We start from the raw sequence: 21,308 nt of genomic DNA on the forward strand, positions 1-21,308 counted from the left end.
GCACCCACATTTAAAACACACACACACGATATTACAAATCACATGATATTATTATTTCAGTATTAAAAATGCATATAATTCACTTCTTGCATGCACTATTAGTTAACGTTTAATTTAATTTTTATTTAATTAATTATTTAATGAAGAAAATTTACTGCACTTTTTTTGGTCCAATTTCGAAATGAAATTTTTTTTTAAATTGAAAAATTTAGTTTTTGAGGCTTGCAAGTTGCTGTGGCGTAACGTTTTTATTTAATTCTTGTATTTTATAATTATTATGTATTTCTTTTTTATGTATACGTTTGCAGTAATAGAAATTGTAAGATGCACTCTATTGGCTCGAATTTAAAAACGGGTGAAAATTTAAAGATATACTCAAAATTCGGATAAAACTTAAGGTTTTATACTTTTATATACCTGTGTTGATCATTATTTTATTTGGTGTTTATCACTTGAGTGTACTTTTGATTCAAATGTACTGTCCATGACGTTCTTACAGTTGATTGCCAAACATTTAGAGAGCGTGTTTCGCTTATTTGTGCTGTTTGATGAATTAAAGTTTACTAATGTGGTTAGCATTGTTCAATTTATATATATATTTTTTAAATATTTCTAATTAATTATATCAAAATTGTATGCCTTACTAGCTTATCTACAAACGAAAGTCTGATCTGTGTTAAAAATATCCGCTAGAATATATTTATGTATTGTTTATCTTATTTCTACCATCTTTTTACTGTTATAAGTTTCAAAATCATTTCCAAATTATTGATTCCATAACAGATTAAAAATTATATTTATATTTTTTCTTCAACTAGTTAGTAAGATTTGATGTGATACAGCCGGGTGAGTCTTTTCCGAAACGATTCGCCATGAAAAATTTTTGGAAAAGCATCCTAAATAACAGTTATATTGATGGTGATGACGAATAAAATTACACTGATAAATAAATAAATATTATATATATATTTTTTGAGAACGTTTAAGTATATTTTATGTATAAAAAACAAAGGTGTTGTTGTAAATAATAGTTTTTCTTTACACAATTTTAATTTAATTTTTGTTATTGTAAGTAATAATTATAAAAAAATAGATAGTGTAAATAGTAACGTTATGTAAGTGCAACTGTAAAAATTTGGTAAAGAGTTTAGTTTATTAACATTTTGTTAAGCAAATGTGTTCTTAAATTTTAGTAAATTAATAAAAATATTTTTATTAAATTGTATATATTTTTAATATGTGTTAACACAACCTACTTTACTTACCCATTTCAATTAATCTAATTTGTAATGTCAAGTACAAGCTATGTATGCATTGTGTAATTGGCGAAGCCTTTTTGTGTTGGAACGTGCATAGAGAAGCCGTTGCTCCGTTTGCATAAGTAAATGTACCGTTATTATTAATACGCAAACAACACAAGATTCACAGAAACACAAAAACACGCACACAATGATTAAGCATTCGTATCGAATGTACTATCATAAAAAAAATCACAGCGATAAATCAAGTTGTTACAAAATAACATATTGGAATTTTCGCTAGTACTAGTTTTGGTATGAGATTGTAGTCAACATTTGAGATATGGGGAACGATTCTTCCATCGAGATAGTTAAGTGCTTCGAGTTTTTGTATCGAAGTTGGGTGGGGCTTTCACACGGGTCACCTGTTCGCCTATGAAGGGCAAAGCAGGCCATTGGCTTCCACATGGACAAGAGCTTCTATCCGATAAAGCTTCAGGTCACAAAGAAAATACAGAAAATTGCGCGTAAACACTTCGAGCGTTACGGTATATTCCACTTAAAAACGGTTAAATATGTACATAACATAAGCAAGTATTCAGCGATAATGAATACATACATACATATATTCGTAAAATACTGTAGGAAATACAGAATTTTTGGGTTTCGTGGTAACACGCGCGTTCAAGTTTCCAAATTATTTTCGGCGTGTTTACTTTTTTTTATTCTCATGAAAGTTTATATGTTGTACACATGTAGGTATAATATGTGAGTAATTTAAAACCTGAATCATGGTTATTGTCATTTCATGAACTTACATATACATATATATCTATATATATATATATATATATATATATATATATATATATATATATATATATATATATATACATATATATGCACATTATCGTAGACACATACACACACATATTCATATTTTCTTATTTATTAAATTGGGCCTGTAAAGTTAATGACTCTTCTCATGTATGTATGTATGTATGTATCTTTCAAAAAAAACTATAACACGCATTGTAGTTAAAAAGTGGCCGGTTTCTGTTTTACAAATCATGCTATCCGATCAGGTTCTACGATCGACTAATCGAGATAAAGGCTTCGGAATAGCGGTACAAACGGCCGGTTCGCGGACTAGATCGCCGGTCATTTATTTTGTGGAAGTAGAGCTTTTGTAAAGATTTATCAATTATTCAAGACGAGCTATTGTTCTCCTTATTTCAACGAATTCATGCCAAAATTCTGCAATAACAATACTTAACAAATTCCATCCTTAAATGGACAAAGAAATTTTATGCGTTATGCGCACAGGGCAGAGTTAAAATAAGTTATTATCGACTTGTCGGTGGATATACATTTAATATACATATGTACATATAAAGATATAGTGTATTTTCACGAGTAAGATAAATCTTACAGAAAATTACTTATCTTTCACTTCACGTAACATTTTGCCAACTGAATATCCAGTGAAAAATTTCATGCGCACGCACAATAAACTTAACTACTGCTTTCATAATAGATTATGTACCAGTATCTGAAATAGATTATGTACCAGTATCATCGTTTACCTCGAAGGGCAAGTATTTACATCATCAGGCCAATAGCCTCTTGGTGTATATAAATGGTTGAATATCGGTTCGACAGGCTATTGCTTCTGGAACGTCGTAACGGAGTGGTTGGATTGATTGCAGTTGTGGAGCGAACGCTTTTCCGTTTTTAAGGTTTCAACGAAGATGTGGTCGGCGAAAATTTTTACGCTTTTCCTCTTCGTCGCAGTGGTCCAGGCTCAAATACCGAACCTCGGATGGTGTCCCGACTATCAGGTAATAAATGAAAATTTTGATACGTACAATTTTCAAAAACTACATTTTTATTTACGCGTATTTATTTGCTGATTATTAAAACTTCCAAATAAAATTCACAGGATAATTTTATAAAATAATACAATGAGATAAAGTTTAACGAATTCAATAAAGATTTATTTATTATTATAAATTAAATATTAAATGAACTTTCGAATATATTGCGTGTGTATTAGGGTTTCTGATTTCCCGGACTTTTTCAATTTCCGTAAACAGGATGGATATCGGGATCGTTCCCGGGATTCCGGGATCCCATATGATGAAAAAATTTATTTTCAATTTAATTATTTTTTTATAAATATAAAATTTGTTTTTTTTTTTAAATAAAAAATATATCTATAAAATATAAAAAATGTAATTATATAAATAAATTTATTTGAAAGAGTTTCTTGAGAATACTAAAATATTTAAATGATAATACAAAGCCTATTTCTAGATTTGGCACAAATATTTCCAGCAATGGAAAAATTCTTTCAGTTTCAGTCGAAGCTGATTTTATAGCTTTTTAGCTATATCTTTTTAAACGAACGATTTCTTTAAATTAAATGTTTTACCATCTGTCAGTATGTATATTTTTATTTATATTTTAAAGTCGAGGCTATTTTTATTTAAGCTATTTTCTTTGACAATTTTTTTTTTAATTCTTCGTTCAACGTCAAACACAATTGTCTCTTCTATTGTGGAATCGCCAATACAAGAAGGATAACTAGTTACATAATAGTTGCGTTGTAGTATACAGTCGCCTTTATTAAACCGTTTAAAGAACGTTTTGATTGAAATAATTTTCGTTGGACGTTTTCTAAACATACAATGTCATTTTTAAAATGAGGGTTCCAAATTTTATACGGAAATTCCAGTTTAGGTCATTTTAAAATTTTTCTTTTAGGTTTTTCATAAATTTGCACCGGAAGCTTGGTATTGAGACAGTTAAAAACACGTTTTATAAAATAATAGGTTGTATATATGGGTTGACTATTTTAAATCTCATTGTACATTAACAATTACGCTGTACATTAACATTAGAATAATATAATACTATACTAAACAAATTAAATTAAATTGTAAAATAGAAAATGATCAGTAGATCAGTAGCTATTAAAATAGATATAAGATGTATTGTGAATAATTTCGTAATAATAAAAAGCATTTAAAAAAAAAAAAAAAATCAAATCTCAAGTAGAAGTAATTCCAAGATCGAACTATTGTTTAATTAATATTTAAATTTATCTAGATATAATATATATGTATATTGTGCCCAATATACATACATATGTATATGTAAATCTTTCATACATTCATTGCTAAATTAACTTACATTATATTAATGTATATACATATGTATGGAAATATCCACATAAAATATGTATTTTGTAAAGTTGGAAATTATTATATTACGTTAAAAATTAAAATAAATAGCAAAAAGTTCGTATTATATAATCTATTTGGAAAACTCTCCAAAAAGTTTAGACTATTTAGAAGACTTCATAATTGTATCTCTCATTATTTATCAGTCGTTTCAACTTTCTATCAATAAATCTTAAATCAAAAAAGTTATTATATACGAAATATAGTTTCATTGTCAATTAACTTCAATTGACTTCAACTATTCGAATATCGAATAGTAAATCAAGTGCTATTCGAATATATTTGAAAATTTAAAAATAAATTAATTATATGTATATGTATTAAACATCGATTACACTATTTTAAGAAAATTTATCAAGAAACATAATTTGAAGAAAATTTATCAAGAAAATTAAAAAAACATATAAAACTAAAATAATATAAAATATAATATAGTTTGAAAAATTGAGAAAATTGCAATTGAAAATAAATTTACATAATATAATATGGAAGAATCTTAATCTAGTTTCAGAAAATGATATTTAAGAAATAATAACCCGTTGAATGTTTCATTGTCGAGTCTATTTTTAATTTTTGTTTTCTTCCACCCTGCAGTAAAAAATACTCGTTCACACGCTATTGATGTCGGCTTTATTGTTAGTAGGGTATGGTATCCAGGATATACAGGCTTTTTGTTTTTTTTTCAATTTTTTTGAAATCTTCTTTTGTGTAATTTTTGAAATGGTTTTTACCAATTCTTGTTCCATAATTGTTTCGAAATTGTTAGTGTTAATTTCAATTTCTTCGTCAGTAGAGTCAGTAGAGTAAGTGCTTTCTGAAACTAGTATTTTTTCCATCAGTTCAATTGCAAATGATATAATTTCAGATTTTGGAATAATTTATTTAGTAACGTCTTATTACCTCATTCATTCGTTCTGTTTTCTATTTTCGGGAAGAATTCTGAGAATCGGCACGTGGCATTCAATCGACCATTTTATGTACTTGCACACGCATGATACATTTAAAATACATTTGTGTATACGAATATGATATAAATTTATATGTATTGTAAAATCGCGAAATATAACTTGTTTATGAAATGTTTTAAAAAAATAACTATAATATATTCGAATAGTTGATGAAATATGCGAATAACGAATGGCTGAAAAATCAGACGAATAATTCGAATACTCGAATATTAGAATATTCGATTCGGATCCCTAATACGTACATATGTATGCATGGTAACCGTGTTTCGAATATGAAATCATATCGTGATGATCGCGTTATTGTTGTGATGCCACAAAGAGTTTTTAACCCAAGTCGTGTTAACATTGACCCGAGTCGGTTGACCGGACAACAACTTTTACGGCCGGTGCCAACAAACTGTTACGTCCTCATCGACGACCACGACCAAGCAAATATTGACAATCAACGATGGTACAATTTTCAGCCTATGGCGAACTTCAATATGAACCGGTTCTTGGGCCAGTGGCACGAAGCTGAGAGGTACTTCACGGTGACCGAACTCGGGAGCCGCTGCGTTACCACCAACTACGAGAAGATGCCCGATGGCAGGGTCTGGGTCTCCAATGAGATCAGAAGTGCATTGTTAGTATACATATATGGCGTTACTCTTGCATAATTGAGTTTGAGTTAAGATGTAAAATTTTGCACATTTTCGTTGTAGTACTGGAGTCAAGCGCGTGCTCGAGGGTCAACTTCAGGTCGTTGGAAGGGATGGCGAAGGAAAGCTGTCTGTTAAATATACATCCCTTCCAGTACCTTATGATACCCAATATTCAGTTTTGGATACGGATTATGATAATTATTGTGTGATGTGGTCCTGCAGTGGAATTGGACCAGTGCATACACGTATGTATCTACATAGATCAATTCTCAAACCTTTGCGGAAAACGCAACATTATATAAAACTAAACTTACTATCGTCTATTCATATGGAATTAAATCAATTTGAATTTAAATTTTTAGAAAATGCTTGGGTAATGACTAGAGAGAGGTTGGCTCCTGGAATAGTTTTGCAACGCGCATATGGTGTTTTGGATAAATATAAGATTTCACGAGCATTCTTCGTAAAAACCAACCAGGAAGACTGCACAATCCAACCAGTTCCCATTGAAGCCGTAGATCCAACTCCAGCAACAGATGTAGAAAGCAATGAGACAAAGAAAAATGCAGGAGTGGTCAAGAGCTCCGGTTTAGTTGAAAAACCAGAACACAAGCAAGAGGTAACAAATTTGTTTGGATCAAAATTTTACTTAGTGTGAAGTTTGTGTCGATTAAAATGTAATTATATTTCAGGTCGGTGCTAAAGTGAAGAGCAGCCAGGAGTCTTCAGTAAAGGCAGAATCGGAAAAGGAACCATTGACAGTTCCAGAATTGATCCAATCGTTGGTAGACAAGGCAAAACCATCTGCTGATCATCATCCAGATCATGTTGTAGATCCAAAGCCGGAAGCTGAAGATAATAAAGAAAAGGAAACGCCTGAAGTACCTCCTAAGATTACTGCAGAACCGGAAAAAACCATCGTTGCCGAAAAATCTGAAGTAGTAGAAGAGGAAAAACTTCAAGTGAAAAAGTCTGAGATTCCAGTGGCCGATATCAGCAAGGTCGATCCTTGAAAAAATATTATTAGTTATTAATTTATAGGTAAAATAAGTAGTTGAATTAAGTTAAATTAAATGACTACCCCAAGTCATAGTGCCAAATAGTGTTCCTACTTGGAATTTATGATCGATTTAATCGTTTCATGCATGGTAAATTATACTTTGATGTACAAGTGATTAATAAAGTATTTTTATAAATTAAATTTCGTCTTTTATTTAGAGATCATTTATATCATATGTGATAACTTCGATTGGCCAAATGCCAATGGATTATGTAGTTGATTACTATGTATATACATACGTGTATTTGGTTATTTTAAGATTATATTAAATTAATTTCCTCGTGTTATATAAGTACATACTTTGTATTGAAAGAAAAACTGGAATGAAATAAAAACATTGTTTATATTCCATAAATTTAATTTTGTCTAATCATCAACAATATTGGTAGAGATTTGCATCAATTAAAATGTTTTTTTGAATATGAAATATTTTGATCCCGGATAATATGTACTTTATTTGGTAGAGATACCTTGGAATCGTCTGTTTTTGAATAAACATATTCACATTATTTTATATAATCGGGGCGGATCGGATTTGTAAATGAAATATTTTAATGGTAATAAATAATAAAATTAATATTTTCATAGTAAAAATACATATTTGTGAATAAGTATACATATACAACATATGTATATACATATGTACGAATCTAACAATTCGATGATTACACAATATTTATTTATACCAGGAAGGCCTAATAGGTAACCCTAATGCGCCTTCCTGGCCAGAAAAATTGTACATTTGTATTATATATACAGAGTAAATACATATAAATCAACATCCATAGAGACATCTATGGTCAAATTTGTAAATTTGAAGCATATTTTTAACAATTCAGTAAATACATATCAATTAACATCCACAGTTACATTTTTAACAATTCAGTAAATACATATCAATTAACATCCACATGACAATCATGGTTACATTTAAAATTTTGCAGCATTTTATACAATTCAGCGAAATCCGAGATTGCTGAGAAAATGGGTAAGGTTGCCAATTTGTTGGAACCGTTTCAATGAAAATCAGATAAATTGGCAAACTCTGATAGGAAACGATCGACCCGTAGACACAAATCCATGGTGTGGCCCACAGAAACCAGTGGGATATGAACCCGTGACCACTTTGTTTAAAGCATTATATGCTAACCACTAGTCTATTTGGCTTCACATACGTTTTTTGGGTTTGTTGAAAAGCTTTCCTACTTGTTCCGACATTGCATCGTCATCGTCAACGCACAGCCTTGCAAATATTCCATCGATGATTTCAAATATCGCACTCCGTAGCCCTTTTACTATCACTTATTTTTAATACGATAATATTAAATTATTTAAAAATGAAATTTTTTTTAAAATTAATTTTAATTAATTAAGAAACAAATTACAAAGCTTAATCGTTAATGTTAGTTTAATTTTTTATTATAATCCTTATACATATGTATAGTCTGGTCTAATACCAGAATATAGGATAATTGAAAATTTGGATAGTAAATTACATATTTTGTAATTTTTTGTGAATTCATTCTATGATTATATTCTAAACCATAACACGATTATTAAAATACATAAAATGTTGTACATGATATTATATTACATATTACATTTTATGTTATTCTGACACATTCGAATAGTTTAATTAGTCTTTTAGACGTCGGAATTCGGCCCTGTGACAAAATTTTTTTAACAATCAAAGAGTTTTGCAATAAAAGGGCACATTTTGACTCACTTGCATTATCCAAGAAGACAGCAAAGTCAACAAGACAACAACTCGGCTGAAGATTGAAAATTTTATGTAAGTATTAATATTATTATTGTTTAATGTTTAATTTTGTGCATTATGTCGAAATTTTGTTGTAGAAAAATGTTGAGGATTTTGATGTTTTTATCTGTTGCTGTGGCTGTATGTCAAGCACAAGTGTTCGCCTTTGGACCATGTCCAACAGTGACCGTAAAACAAAATTTTGTTCTATCTGCGGTAAATATGAGCCACAATTGAATTTTTATAATGTGAAAATTTTCATGTGTATTTTACGATTATTTTTAATATTTCAGTATATGGGAAAATGGTATGAATTTGCCAAGTATCCAAATTTTTTCCAGGATTTTACTGGAAAGTGTACCATCGCCGAATATAGCCTCAACGCTGGAATAGTGAATGTTGTCAATACGGAGCTGAATGCGTAAGTTGAAATTAAGTGGTCACATTATGTAACCATTAAGTGGTTACATAATAGAATGTACAACTTCGGTTTTATTACAAGTAGCTGAATTTGTTCTAATGTACATGCACATACAATATGTATGTATATACATATGTCAATATTTAACAAGGAATATTATTGTGTGGATTTTAATTTAGCAATTCAACCAAGAAATCAATCTCAGGCACGGCTAGTTTTGAAGGTGCCACAACTGAAGGAAAATTATCAGTGAAATTCCCGAATGTTCCTTTCGCGGCTCCATATTATGTTTTGGATACTGATTACATCAACTACTCAGTGGTTTATGGATGCGCAAACTTTTTCTTTTTCCACCAAAGTGATTATAAATCGTTATCTTTTTTTTGAATACTGGAAAATATGTCACGGATACTTAATACGTACATTATTTTTTTCAGATTTCGTCTGGGTTTTATCAAGAAGTAGATTTGCTTCTCTTGATACGATTACAAAGGCTAGTGCTGTTTTGGATGCCAATAAATTACAAAGGGATATAAAATCTTTGATTCCCACTGATCAATATACATGCCCCCTGATTTGGTAAATAAACAAATAATATAGAAAGTTGGATAACCCAAATGATGACATTGGATAGAAGAAGTATTGAATTTTGTAATATTAAAATATTGACATTTAATTTGTAGATTAGTAATATTAAGCCGGCGATTAATTTGTAACATGTTATATGAGCATATATGAAAATGACATTCATAGTTTTTATAATAAGGCATATTAAGAAAGTTCAAACTGAGCTTTTAATGAGTATATATGTATATACATAAATATGGTCGCCTAGCATGTTACAAACGAATAGCGGTCTTCAGATGAATTTCATTTACATAGTGTGTAGTATTGTAGATATTTGTGTAAGAAAAAATAAATACTAAGAAGCATAAGATTTGGTTTGATTTTATAATATAACCAGCAACTTAGATCAATGGTTGGCATGCAATGCTTTCAATTGTGTGGTCACGGGTTCTATCCCGTATGCTGCTAGCCAGAATTTGGATACGTAGCTCCAAAGTCGATAGTGTCCTATCAAATATCGCAAATTTATAGAATTTCATTGAGTCGGTTCCAACAAATTGGCAACCTTGTCCTAACCCTTTCGCAAAATTCGAGCCATTCAGCATCTCGATTTTCGATGATTAGAAAATGGTTAAAAAATATGTCTATAGATTTCTCTATGGCTGTTAATCGCTTGACCATAGATGTCGTGTTTAATAAATGGGTGTACATATACCTGTTTAAGTAATTAATAAATAATTATTAATCTTTATAGCACACTCATCGTATTGGAGCAATCTGTTAAACGAATGTACATTATTGATAGAATAAATACAAAACAAATATAAAATTTGTATATAATATATCCAACGGAATTTTATCCTAAAAGTGTATCTTTAGGATAAAATTCCACACTAATAAGGTGGCACCACAAATCAGCGCAAACCAACTTAGCACCGAACTTTCAACGCAGATAACTCGGCGCAATGACAATTTAGCGCATGGACTATTCAGTGCAACAATAATTCAGCGCAAAATCAATTTTTTCAATAAGTTTTAAATGCGTTTTCGAAAAAGAATAACTGTATTGAAATTGTCGGCCATATTTACATGATATGATAATTTCATAAATGCGAATGAATTTATTTGACACTCTTTGTGCCTTGAAATATTAAGCCAGCAGGGTTTCTCAACTAAGGCCGCAAAAATTTATTTTTAAGCAGGGTTTCTAAACTTTCAAAATTTTACGTATGCAGGGTCTCTAAACTAAGGTTCTTTATGAACTTTGCTTTTGATAAAAAATGAGAGAATCCTTGCTTTTTTGATTTTTTGAGTTCCGCAAAAAATATTTCTTAAAAAGAGTTTCTACACCAGGATAGACAGTAAAAAATATTACGTATGAACGGATTCTAGACCAATATTTGTAAGCCCGTCTTCATGGGTTCTGCTATTCATATCTAAAATGTACGCGTATACGTATGTATGTATGTATTGACGTATTTATCGACCATTGATTTAAATTATCATGCATTTCAATGGGTGACCATATATATATCGTGCATTTCAACCAATTTTAAACTTACTAAAAAAGTTGATTTTGCGCTGAATAGTCTATGCGCTGAATTGTCGTTGCGCTGAGTTGTCTGCGCCAAAAGGTCGGCGCTAAGTTGGTTTGCGCTGAGATGTCGGTGCGCCGCACTAATAGATCACCACATGAGAAAATTGTGTATAAGTATCGTTTATATACATATATAATTGTAATGATTTATGTGTTTATGTGTATATGCATGTATAATGTTTGTATGTATATGGATGTATGTATTGTGTATGTGTATATGTATATATATATATATATATATATATATATATATATATATATATATATATATATGTATATATATATATATATATATATATATATATATATATATATATATATATATATATATATGTATGTATATGTGAATATATATATGTGTAGGTGTGTATGTATGTATATGTATATATGTGTATTTTTATATTTATGTATGTATGAATGTGTATTTGTGTATACGTGGAAGTATTTGTGTATATTTGAATGGTGTACATATATGTTTATATAATTGTCTTTGGCCAGGAAGGCGCATTGGGTTTACCTGTTAGGCCTTCTTGGTGTAAATTAAATAAAAAAATAAAAAAATAAAATAAATAAATAAATAATATACTAGTTATTTTACTCGGCTTCGCTCAGTATTTGTAATATAAACAGCTTGTACATGGCGAATCTAATAGTAAATATTAATTTGTTTTTTATTAAATTTATTTGAATAAAAAAAAAAACGAATCGTCGTCATAGAAACTTTGTTTTGTTTTCGAAGTTTCCAACCAAAAATACTTACAAACTTACATACATATGTACATACAAAGTATCTTTCGAAATTATTTATTAGATGTGTACATATATATGTATATGCATGTATGTATGTACGTTTTAGGACAAGGTTGCCAATTTGTTGGAACCGACTCAATGAAATCAGATAAATATGCAATCTTTGATAGGACCCGGTCGACTTTGGAGCTACGTATCCAAATTCTGGCCAGCAGCATAGGGGATAGAACCCGTGACCACACAATTGAAAGCATTACATGCCAAGCATTGATCTAAGTTGCTGGTTATATTATAAAATATTATAAAATCAAACCAAATCTTATGCTTCTTAGTATTTATTTTTTCTTACACAAATATCTACAATACTACACACTATGTAAATGAAATTCATCTGAAGACCGCTATTCGTTTGTAACATGCTAGGCGACCATATTTATGTATGTACATACATATATACTCATTAAAAGCTCAGTTTGAACATTCTTAATATGCCTTATTATAAAAACTATGAATGTCATTTTCATATACATATGCTCATATAACATGTTTCAATTTAATCGCCGGCTTAATATTACTAATCTACAAATTACATGTCAATATTTTAATATTACAAAATTCAATATTTCTTCTATCCAATGTCATCATTTGGGTTATCCAACTTTCTATATTATTTGTTTATTTACCAAATCAGGGGGCATGTATATTGATCAGTGGGAATTAAAGATTTTATATCCCTTTCTAATTTGTTGGCATCCAAAACAGCACTAGCCTTTGTAATCGTATCAAGAGAAGTAAATCTACTTCTTGATAAAACCCAGACGAAATCTGAAAAAAATAATGAACGTATTTATTATCCGTAACATATTTTCCAATATTCAAAAAAAAAAGATAACGATTTATAATCACTTTCGTGGAAAAAGAAAAAGTTTGCGCATCCATAAACCACTGAGTAGTTGATGTAATCAGTATCCAAAACATAATAAGGAGCCGCGAAAGGAGAATTCGGGAATTTCACTGATAATCTTCCTTCAGTCGTGGCACCTTCAAAACTAGCCGTGCCTGAGATTGATTTTTTGGTTGAATCGCTAAATTAAAATCCACACGATGATAATCTTGGTTAAATATTGACATATATACGTATGCATGTATATAATAACAAATTCAGCATGTTTTAATAAAACCGAAATTGTAATCGGTTATGTAATAACTATCCATATTGAATTACAAGAATTACGAATTTCAAAATTTTGCTCAACAATGTGACCACTTAATTTCAACTTACGAACTCAGCTCCGTATTGACAACATTCACTATTCCAGCGTTGAGGCTATATTCGGCGATGGCGCACTTTCCAGTAAAATCCTGGAAAAAATTTGGATACTTGGCAAATTCATACCATTTTCCCATATACTGAAATATTAAAAATAATCGTAAAATACACATAAAAATTTTAGATTATAAAAATTCAATTGTGGCTCATATTTACCGCAGATAGAACAAAATTTTGTTTTACGGTCACTGTTGGACATGGTCCCAAGGCGAATACTTGTGCTTGACTTACAGCCACAGCAACAGATAAAAATATCAAAATCCTCAACATTTTTCTACAACAAAATTTCGACATAATGCACAAAATTAAACATTAAACAATAATAATATTAATTAATCTATATATGTATATATAAAAATTAATGTCTGTGTGTGTGTCTCGAATAGGCTCCTAAACCACGGAACCGATTACGATGTAACTTTCAGGATTTGTTGTATGCATGTCTGGAAAGATTAATGTGAAAAAAAATTGCCCAAAAACGGGAACGGAAACGGGAAAAATGGGAATGAGTCTCATTGCAACGTTATAATTTCAAATGTTCGCATCGCGACCAACGTGTTTGCTGCCTGCGTTTTACCGACAAATGAGAACGGGAACGGGAACGGGATTTGCATGCGTTATTGTGGCATTGCAATGCATGCCGGGTTCAGCTAATACTTACATAAACTTTTCAATCTTCAGCCGAGTTGTCTTGTTGACTTTGCTGTCTTCTTGGATAATGAAAGTGAGCCAAAATGTGTCCTTTTATTGCCAAATTCTTCAAATGGTAAAAAAATTTTGTTACAGGGCCGAATTTAGAAGACCAAAAGACTAATTAAACTATTCCAATGTGTCAGTATTACATAATATGTAATATGCAGTAATATCATGTAAAACATTTTATTTTAAAAGTCGTGTAATGGTTTAGAATATAATTACAGAATTAATTCACAAAGATTATATAATATGTTATTAATTTACTAACCAAATTTACAATTATCATATATTCTGGTACTAGACCAGACTATATTTACATATAAGGATTATAATAACAAATTAAACTAATATTGTGTACAATTATACCTATACATATATGTATTTACGAATAAAATAAATCATCGAATTATTAGATTCGTACACATGTTGTATATGTATACTTAACCAAAAATATGTATTTTTATTGTGAAAATATATATTTTATTATTTATTATCATTAAAATTTTTCATTTAGAAATCCGATCCACCCCGATTATATAAAATAATGTGAAAAAGTTTATTCAAATACACACGATTCCAATGTATCTCCAACAAATAAAGTATTATCTGGGATTAAAATATTTTATATTAAAAAAAAAAACATTTTAATTGATGCAAATCTCTACCAATAACATTGATGATTAGACAAAATTTAATTTTTGGAATATAAACAATGTTTTTATATCATTTCAGTTTTTCTTTCAATACAAAGTATGTACTTATATAACACGAGTAAGTTAATTTAATATGATCTTAAAATAACCAAATACTCGTTTGTATATCGTATTCAACTACATAATCCATTGGCATTTGACCAATCGAAGTTATCACATATGCAGTCATTTAATTTAACTTAATACAACTACTAATTTTACCCATAAATTAATTACTAATAATATTGTTTCAAGGATCGACCTTGCTGACGTCAGCCACTGGAATCTCAGACTTTTTCACTTCAAGTTTTTCCTCTTCTACTACTTCAGATTTTTCGGCAATGATGGTTTTTTCCGGTTTTGCAGTATTCTTGGGAGGCACTTCGGGCGTTTCCTTTTCTTTATTATCTTCAGTTTCGGGCTTTGGATCTACAACATGATCTGGATGATGATCAGCAGATGGTTTTGCTTTGTCTACCAAAGATTGGATCAATTCTGGAACTGTCAATGGTTCCTATTCCGATTCTGCCTTTACTGAAGACTCCTGGCTGCTCTTCACTTTAGCACCGACCTGAAATATAATTACATTTTAATCGACACAAACTTCACACTAAGTAAAATTTTGATTCAAACATATGTGTTACCTCTTGCTTGTTTTCTGGATTTTCAACCAAACCGGAGCTCTTGACCACTCCTGCATTTTTCTTTGTCTCTTTGCTTTCTACATCTGTTGCTGGAGTTGGATCTACGGCTTCAATGGGAACTGGTTGGATTGTGCAATCTTCCTGGTTGGTTTTTACGAAGAATGCTCGCGAAATCTTATATTTATCCAAAACACCATATGTGCGTTGCAAAACTATTCCAGGAGCCAACCTCTCTCTGGTCATTTCCCAAGAATTTTCTAAAAATTTAAATTCAAATTGGTTTAATTCCATATAAACGATATATTTCCATATATTTACGATAGTAATTTTACTAAAGTTTATTTTATATAATTTTGCGTTTGCCGCAAACGTTTAAGAATTGATTTAGATGCATATGTATGTACGTGTATGCATTGGTCGAATTCCACTGCAGGACCACATAATACAATAATTATCTGATTTCATTGTTGAATGACTACATGTAACGTTCTATTTTCATTGTTAGATGACTACATTGTAACGTTTAAAACTCGTCATGCTCATGTATGTATACATACATAAGTAGAAAAATATACGAAATTTTGAGATTATAATACACTGTACTGTTTGAAAATAATCGAAATTGTCTATTTTTTATTGTGAAATATTTTTATGTTTATTTCATTTTCATATAAGCACATAAATAATTATAATTTATGTAAATATACTGTCTTCGGATTCACGTTCCTGAAAACGAGTATGATAATCTAGTAATAAATATTAACGTATACATATATCGATATCCTTGGCGCTATCCTAGTGCCTATTTGCTAGAAACGCTGATAGACACTAATGTTATAATTCGACGTAGAGTGTATCTAGGAAAATATGTCTATAAATTCCTGGTTGGTTTGATGAGTAATCCTGAATTTTTTGCAGAATTGAGCTCAGATGTTCCCAACTAACTCGGTTAAATTAGACACCGCAGTTTGTTCTCTTCTCCTGTGGCATGTACCAACTTGATAGCTTCTTCGCCTGTTTTATTATATCCAATTTTGATATTTTCCCATGATGTTATTTTCGGGTTGCCCCTGAGCGACATATGTTATTTAACATATACATACATATAGAAATTAATACATTATACATTTTTTAAATGGTACACCCTATTTTTTCTGTTTGTTTAAAACTATTTAAAAAAAACGTTCCACATACTGCGCAGTGTGATTTCGCCCATAGTGCTGACACATGGTGGGCAGGATGGTTTTTGCCAATTTAATGAAGAACCATTCCAACAATGAAATCAGATAAAATGACAAACTCTGATGGGAAACGACGATTTGGAGTCACAAATAAGTCTGACCAGCAGCACTACAGAAATACTTGGAATAAACAATCGAGGTAAATCCACGGGATCGAAACCAGCAACCTCTCCGTGGTTAGCATTTGCGCAACCACAAAGCTATGCTGCTTGCTATTTTGTTTCTTATTTTGCCTTTGTTTTTATATATTATGTATTCTATGTTTTATTTTATTTTATCGATGCTTATATGTAGTGACGCCCTGGTGTAAATCTGTGGCGAAAGTGTTACAAATATTGTCATTGTATTATAAAAGAAGGATCCTGATCACAACAACGAAATTAAAAATATATTAAATTTAAGTCAAGAATGCATTTTGTACAAATGTATGTGGATATGTACATTTCGTTTTACCCCTTTGCTCAGAGATTGCTAACGATGTCAATTAAGAGGGCTGGACACCATTGCCTCGTCCATACATACGTATTAGACTTCTCCCTTCCTCAATTATGGCACTAGAGAAAGTATTACTTTATCTATGTACGTAGTAACAATAGATGAAGTTTTGTGATCATGCAAAAATTTGAACTCGAGATTTTTACTGATTCGAACTCAGAAACGATCACTGATCACGTTTTCATGATATAGAAAAAATGTGTGTGTGTGTGTCTGTGTGTATTTTGGGGATTTTTTGAACACTGTTAGTCCTATCGAACTCAAACTTAGTATTGGTTACAGAAATTCTTATGGACACGACGTAAATTTTTAAGTTGACCGGAAATGGTACCTCCCCTTATAGTTTTTGAATTCAATTATCTCCCAAACCACTAACTGAATCGGACTGAAATTTTTTTACATTTAATAGAAATAATAATTTTTATAATCTTATATTTTTTAAATATTTTTATCTGAACCGAAAGTAGTACTTTTACTCTAGAGAATCGAGGTTTTTTATGGTTTTCTCAGAAATCTTTTAGTTTATTGAACTGCAATTTCATATCTACAAGTTTGAGTGTAATAAAAAAGTATGTCTAAAATTTGGTAAGCATCCCTCAACCGGAAGTGGCAGTTTACTCTTGTTCGATTTTTCTTCCACTATTTTTTTCAACCCCTTAACTTGTGTGTTCTTCACGAAAAAATTCAAGTATAATTTTTGTATTAATGTGATGAAAATATAAAAAAAGTCACTAAATTTAATGAACCGGAAGTGGGCATTTTTTCTCTTGGAAAGGTCAAAAATGTTGAGACCACTACTCTGTCCACACCCCTGAACGTATCAAGTTGAAAATTTATATTTGTATTCTTTATGTACTAACTTAAAGCTGATAAGGTTTTGGTCAGAATTCGTAAACCGGAAGTAGTATTTTTTTTTTAATATTTCATTATTTTATTTTGACCTTTTAAATTATTTTAATCTTCTTGATATTTATTGTGTATAATACTGTTAGTGATTTTAATTAATAAAAAAAATTGAATAAAATCTGACGACCGGAAGTCTTGTCTTGTGCCAGTTTCCATACATTTGCGCTCAATTTGTATCGAAAATGCTGTCATAGTTATTAGTACTTCATAATCTGTCTGTACGGTTCAATATCGAAATTTGTTTTGTAACCTTCTTATATTCCTCAAATACATACATAAATTAAGTCAGGGATTGGTCACATCCGAATTTTTTTTTAATATCCTATGGATATCCACCATAGGCATGATTCTATTTTTTTGATTAATTGATTTTTGATTTATTTGATTTTTGATTTTTTGATTAATCAAAAAAGTGGATATAAATAGCATATTAAAAAATAATTTCTCTAGTGCCATAATTGAGGAAGGGAGAAGTCTAATACGTTTGTATGGACAAGGCTCTGGGGTCCAGCCCTCTTAACTCTTGTATTTTAAGTTGGAACCCACTTTAAAAGATCCACCAAAATTACAGTAATTAGCTGTTAATCTATTTTTAGTAAACATATGTATGTAAGTGTTTCTTTTTTTCGTAAAAAAAGCTATATATGAATAAGTGAAATTATATAAATATTTTGCAATGCTTTAATGTTTAAAATTTGATTACAACCATATTTAAAATTCTACATTAAGTTAATGTTTTAAAATAGTTATGTAGGTACATTAAAACAGCTCAAGTCGGTAGGAATTAACAAGGATGTTTTAAGACCATTTTCTGTCATTACACCATAAGCCTGGTCCACAATTTCTTGATCTGGAACTGGTGATCTCGTCAAAATCCATACGATTTCTGAAAAATATAATTGTATTTTATTTTTCTGTTCAGATATTCAGACGAGGCGAATTTTTAAAGTCTAATATCAAAACAGGCTAAAATTTTATTTCATATTTTCGACAATGTACATTTGTATGTACACACACACATATGTATGTTCATAATAAGTGCAATATGTCGGTGATACGTATGTACATATTTATGTAAATTTTAAATATTTACCCGTATGGAAAAACAAAAATTCGGTGCAAGAGAAGACTACGGCATAATTATCGTAATCTGTATCCAACACCCAATATGGGGCAGGTCGTCCAAACGGAATTGATGGAAAAACTACAGAAAGTTTTGCTACACTTGGATCTTCTGTGAAATTAGCAGTTCCTCCGATCGAGCTCGGTTGGTTGGTCCTATGAAACACATATATCATATATGTATATTTTTTAATGACAGTGCATATATTTACTACACATAATAATTTTATACATTCAAAAAATTATATCCTTAGCCATAGTCTCCATAGTCTTACTTGTCAAGTTATATTTAATTTTTAATTAAATATAACTTTATTACAATAACCGGAAATTAGTGATTTGCTAAATATATTTACTATTTATTATATAAAAATAATGGAACACTAATTATTGTATAAATGTATACTATTCTAGACATATCAAAGGGATCAGAAGTTTGGGCTTATTTTTTAAGAAATGAGCACAATTAACCCCTCACCGTACGTAATAAATGTGGTAAAAGCGATGGATTTAAAGGATCGACAACTAATAGGCTGATAAATCATTTGAAATGTATTTTAAGATTTTACTATTCGATACTCGAGTATTTGATGTTGGATAACTCGAGCCTATATTCATGACCCGCCTTCTGGCATTTCAATCTCTTTACTCTCTCCACTGCCACTCTCAACCACCCTCAAAATCCACATATCCTTGATATACATAAATGATATCCACTTACTTAATGTCAATTTGTTCATTTAACACGGCAACACCTCCAGAAACAGCAGTATAAGTTGCAGTGATGCATTTTCCATTAAGTTCAAATACTGCAAAATACTTTGCATATTCATACCACTTTCCAGTATACTGAAAAATAATAATAATTAAAAATATCTTACACATTATTGGAAACAATTTCTTATTTTTTGTCTTCTACAAATAAGATTAATTTGCATTTAAAACGTTATTGAATATATGTATATTATATATATATATATATATATATATATATATATATATATATATATATATATATATATATATATATATTTTTTTTTTTAATCTTCTATAAATTCGGTTAATTTGCATTTAAAACGTTTTTGTAGGTATTATATGTATGTAGTTATTATAATTAATGTATTAAGTATATGGATATTATAAAGAAACTTACACTACTTGCATCAAAATCGGTTATTACTGGTAAATCAGGACATTTTCCAATCATGGCAACTTGTGCTTGAATCGCTACAGCAAAGCCGAAAAGGAACCACAAGGATTTCATCATTTTTTAAATATCTGCTATTAAAATTAAAAAATCATTATTACCATCATTGAAGTTTATACTCTAATATTTTAACTTTTCAACCATAGTGCAATTATTATTTTAATGAATAGAAATGCATTCAGTCAAAAAATTTAAATTAAAATGATCGATAAATATTTCTCACATTAAAATGAAATCTATTTAAAATATTTTCATTGAATTTTGCTTATTCTATTCTCCTTACCAAATTCCACGTCAAAAAGCGAATATGCAACTGTTTGAACTGATGTTGATACGAGCCGAAGGGTATTTTAACTGAAATCAATCAAGGCCACTGTTATTTATTTCAGCGCTTCTCAACATTTATCTTCCTAGACTTATCCAAAAAACAAAAATCTTCATTTGTATTATGGATCCGTTCGTTGAAATTTTTAATATTCTAAATGTAAATAAAAAGTTACATTTAGTAATATATGTATGTAAAAGGTTTTGATTATATAATAGTATTGATATTTCATACGCGATATCTTATATAAAAAAATTCTAATTAAAAAAAAAATGCGTTGAAAGTATAGTATAGTATAGATAGAGTTAAATTAACACGCAAAGGAAGAAAGTAAAAAATGTTATTTAAATTTTACATATGTACATAAAAAAATAAATTAATGTTTGTAATATAAACAATGCTTC

General features: G+C 29.9%; 2 protein-coding genes across 2 annotated transcripts; one reads left to right on the forward strand and one right to left on the reverse strand.

The window, feature by feature from the left end:
- The first annotated feature begins 2,945 nt into the window (after positions 1–2,945).
- On the forward strand, positions 2,946–7,290 carry LOC143918037 (apolipoprotein D-like). The gene is made up of 5 exons (XM_077439698.1): positions 2,946–3,079; positions 5,916–6,073; positions 6,153–6,337; positions 6,455–6,711; positions 6,785–7,290. Exons 1-5 carry the CDS (start codon positions 2,990–2,992, stop codon positions 7,103–7,105), a joined length of 1,011 nt encoding a protein of 336 aa, XP_077295824.1. The 5' UTR covers positions 2,946–2,989; the 3' UTR covers positions 7,106–7,290.
- An 11,633-nt stretch (positions 7,291–18,923) lies between these two features.
- Positions 18,924–20,653, reverse strand: LOC143918208 (apolipoprotein D-like). Its single transcript, XM_077439978.1, has 4 exons — positions 20,526–20,653; positions 20,094–20,221; positions 19,344–19,528; positions 18,924–19,136 (listed from the first exon to the last, which is right to left on the reverse strand). The coding sequence occupies exons 1-4, from the start codon at positions 20,637–20,639 to the stop codon at positions 18,997–18,999; spliced, it is 567 nt and encodes a 188-aa protein (XP_077296104.1). The 5' UTR covers positions 20,640–20,653; the 3' UTR covers positions 18,924–18,996.
- Between the last annotated feature and the right edge of the window lie 655 nt (positions 20,654–21,308).

Source organism: Arctopsyche grandis, chromosome 10, assembly GCF_051622035.1.
Source record: "Arctopsyche grandis isolate Sample6627 chromosome 10, ASM5162203v2, whole genome shotgun sequence".
NCBI classification, from domain to species: Eukaryota; Metazoa; Arthropoda; class Insecta; order Trichoptera; family Hydropsychidae; genus Arctopsyche; species Arctopsyche grandis.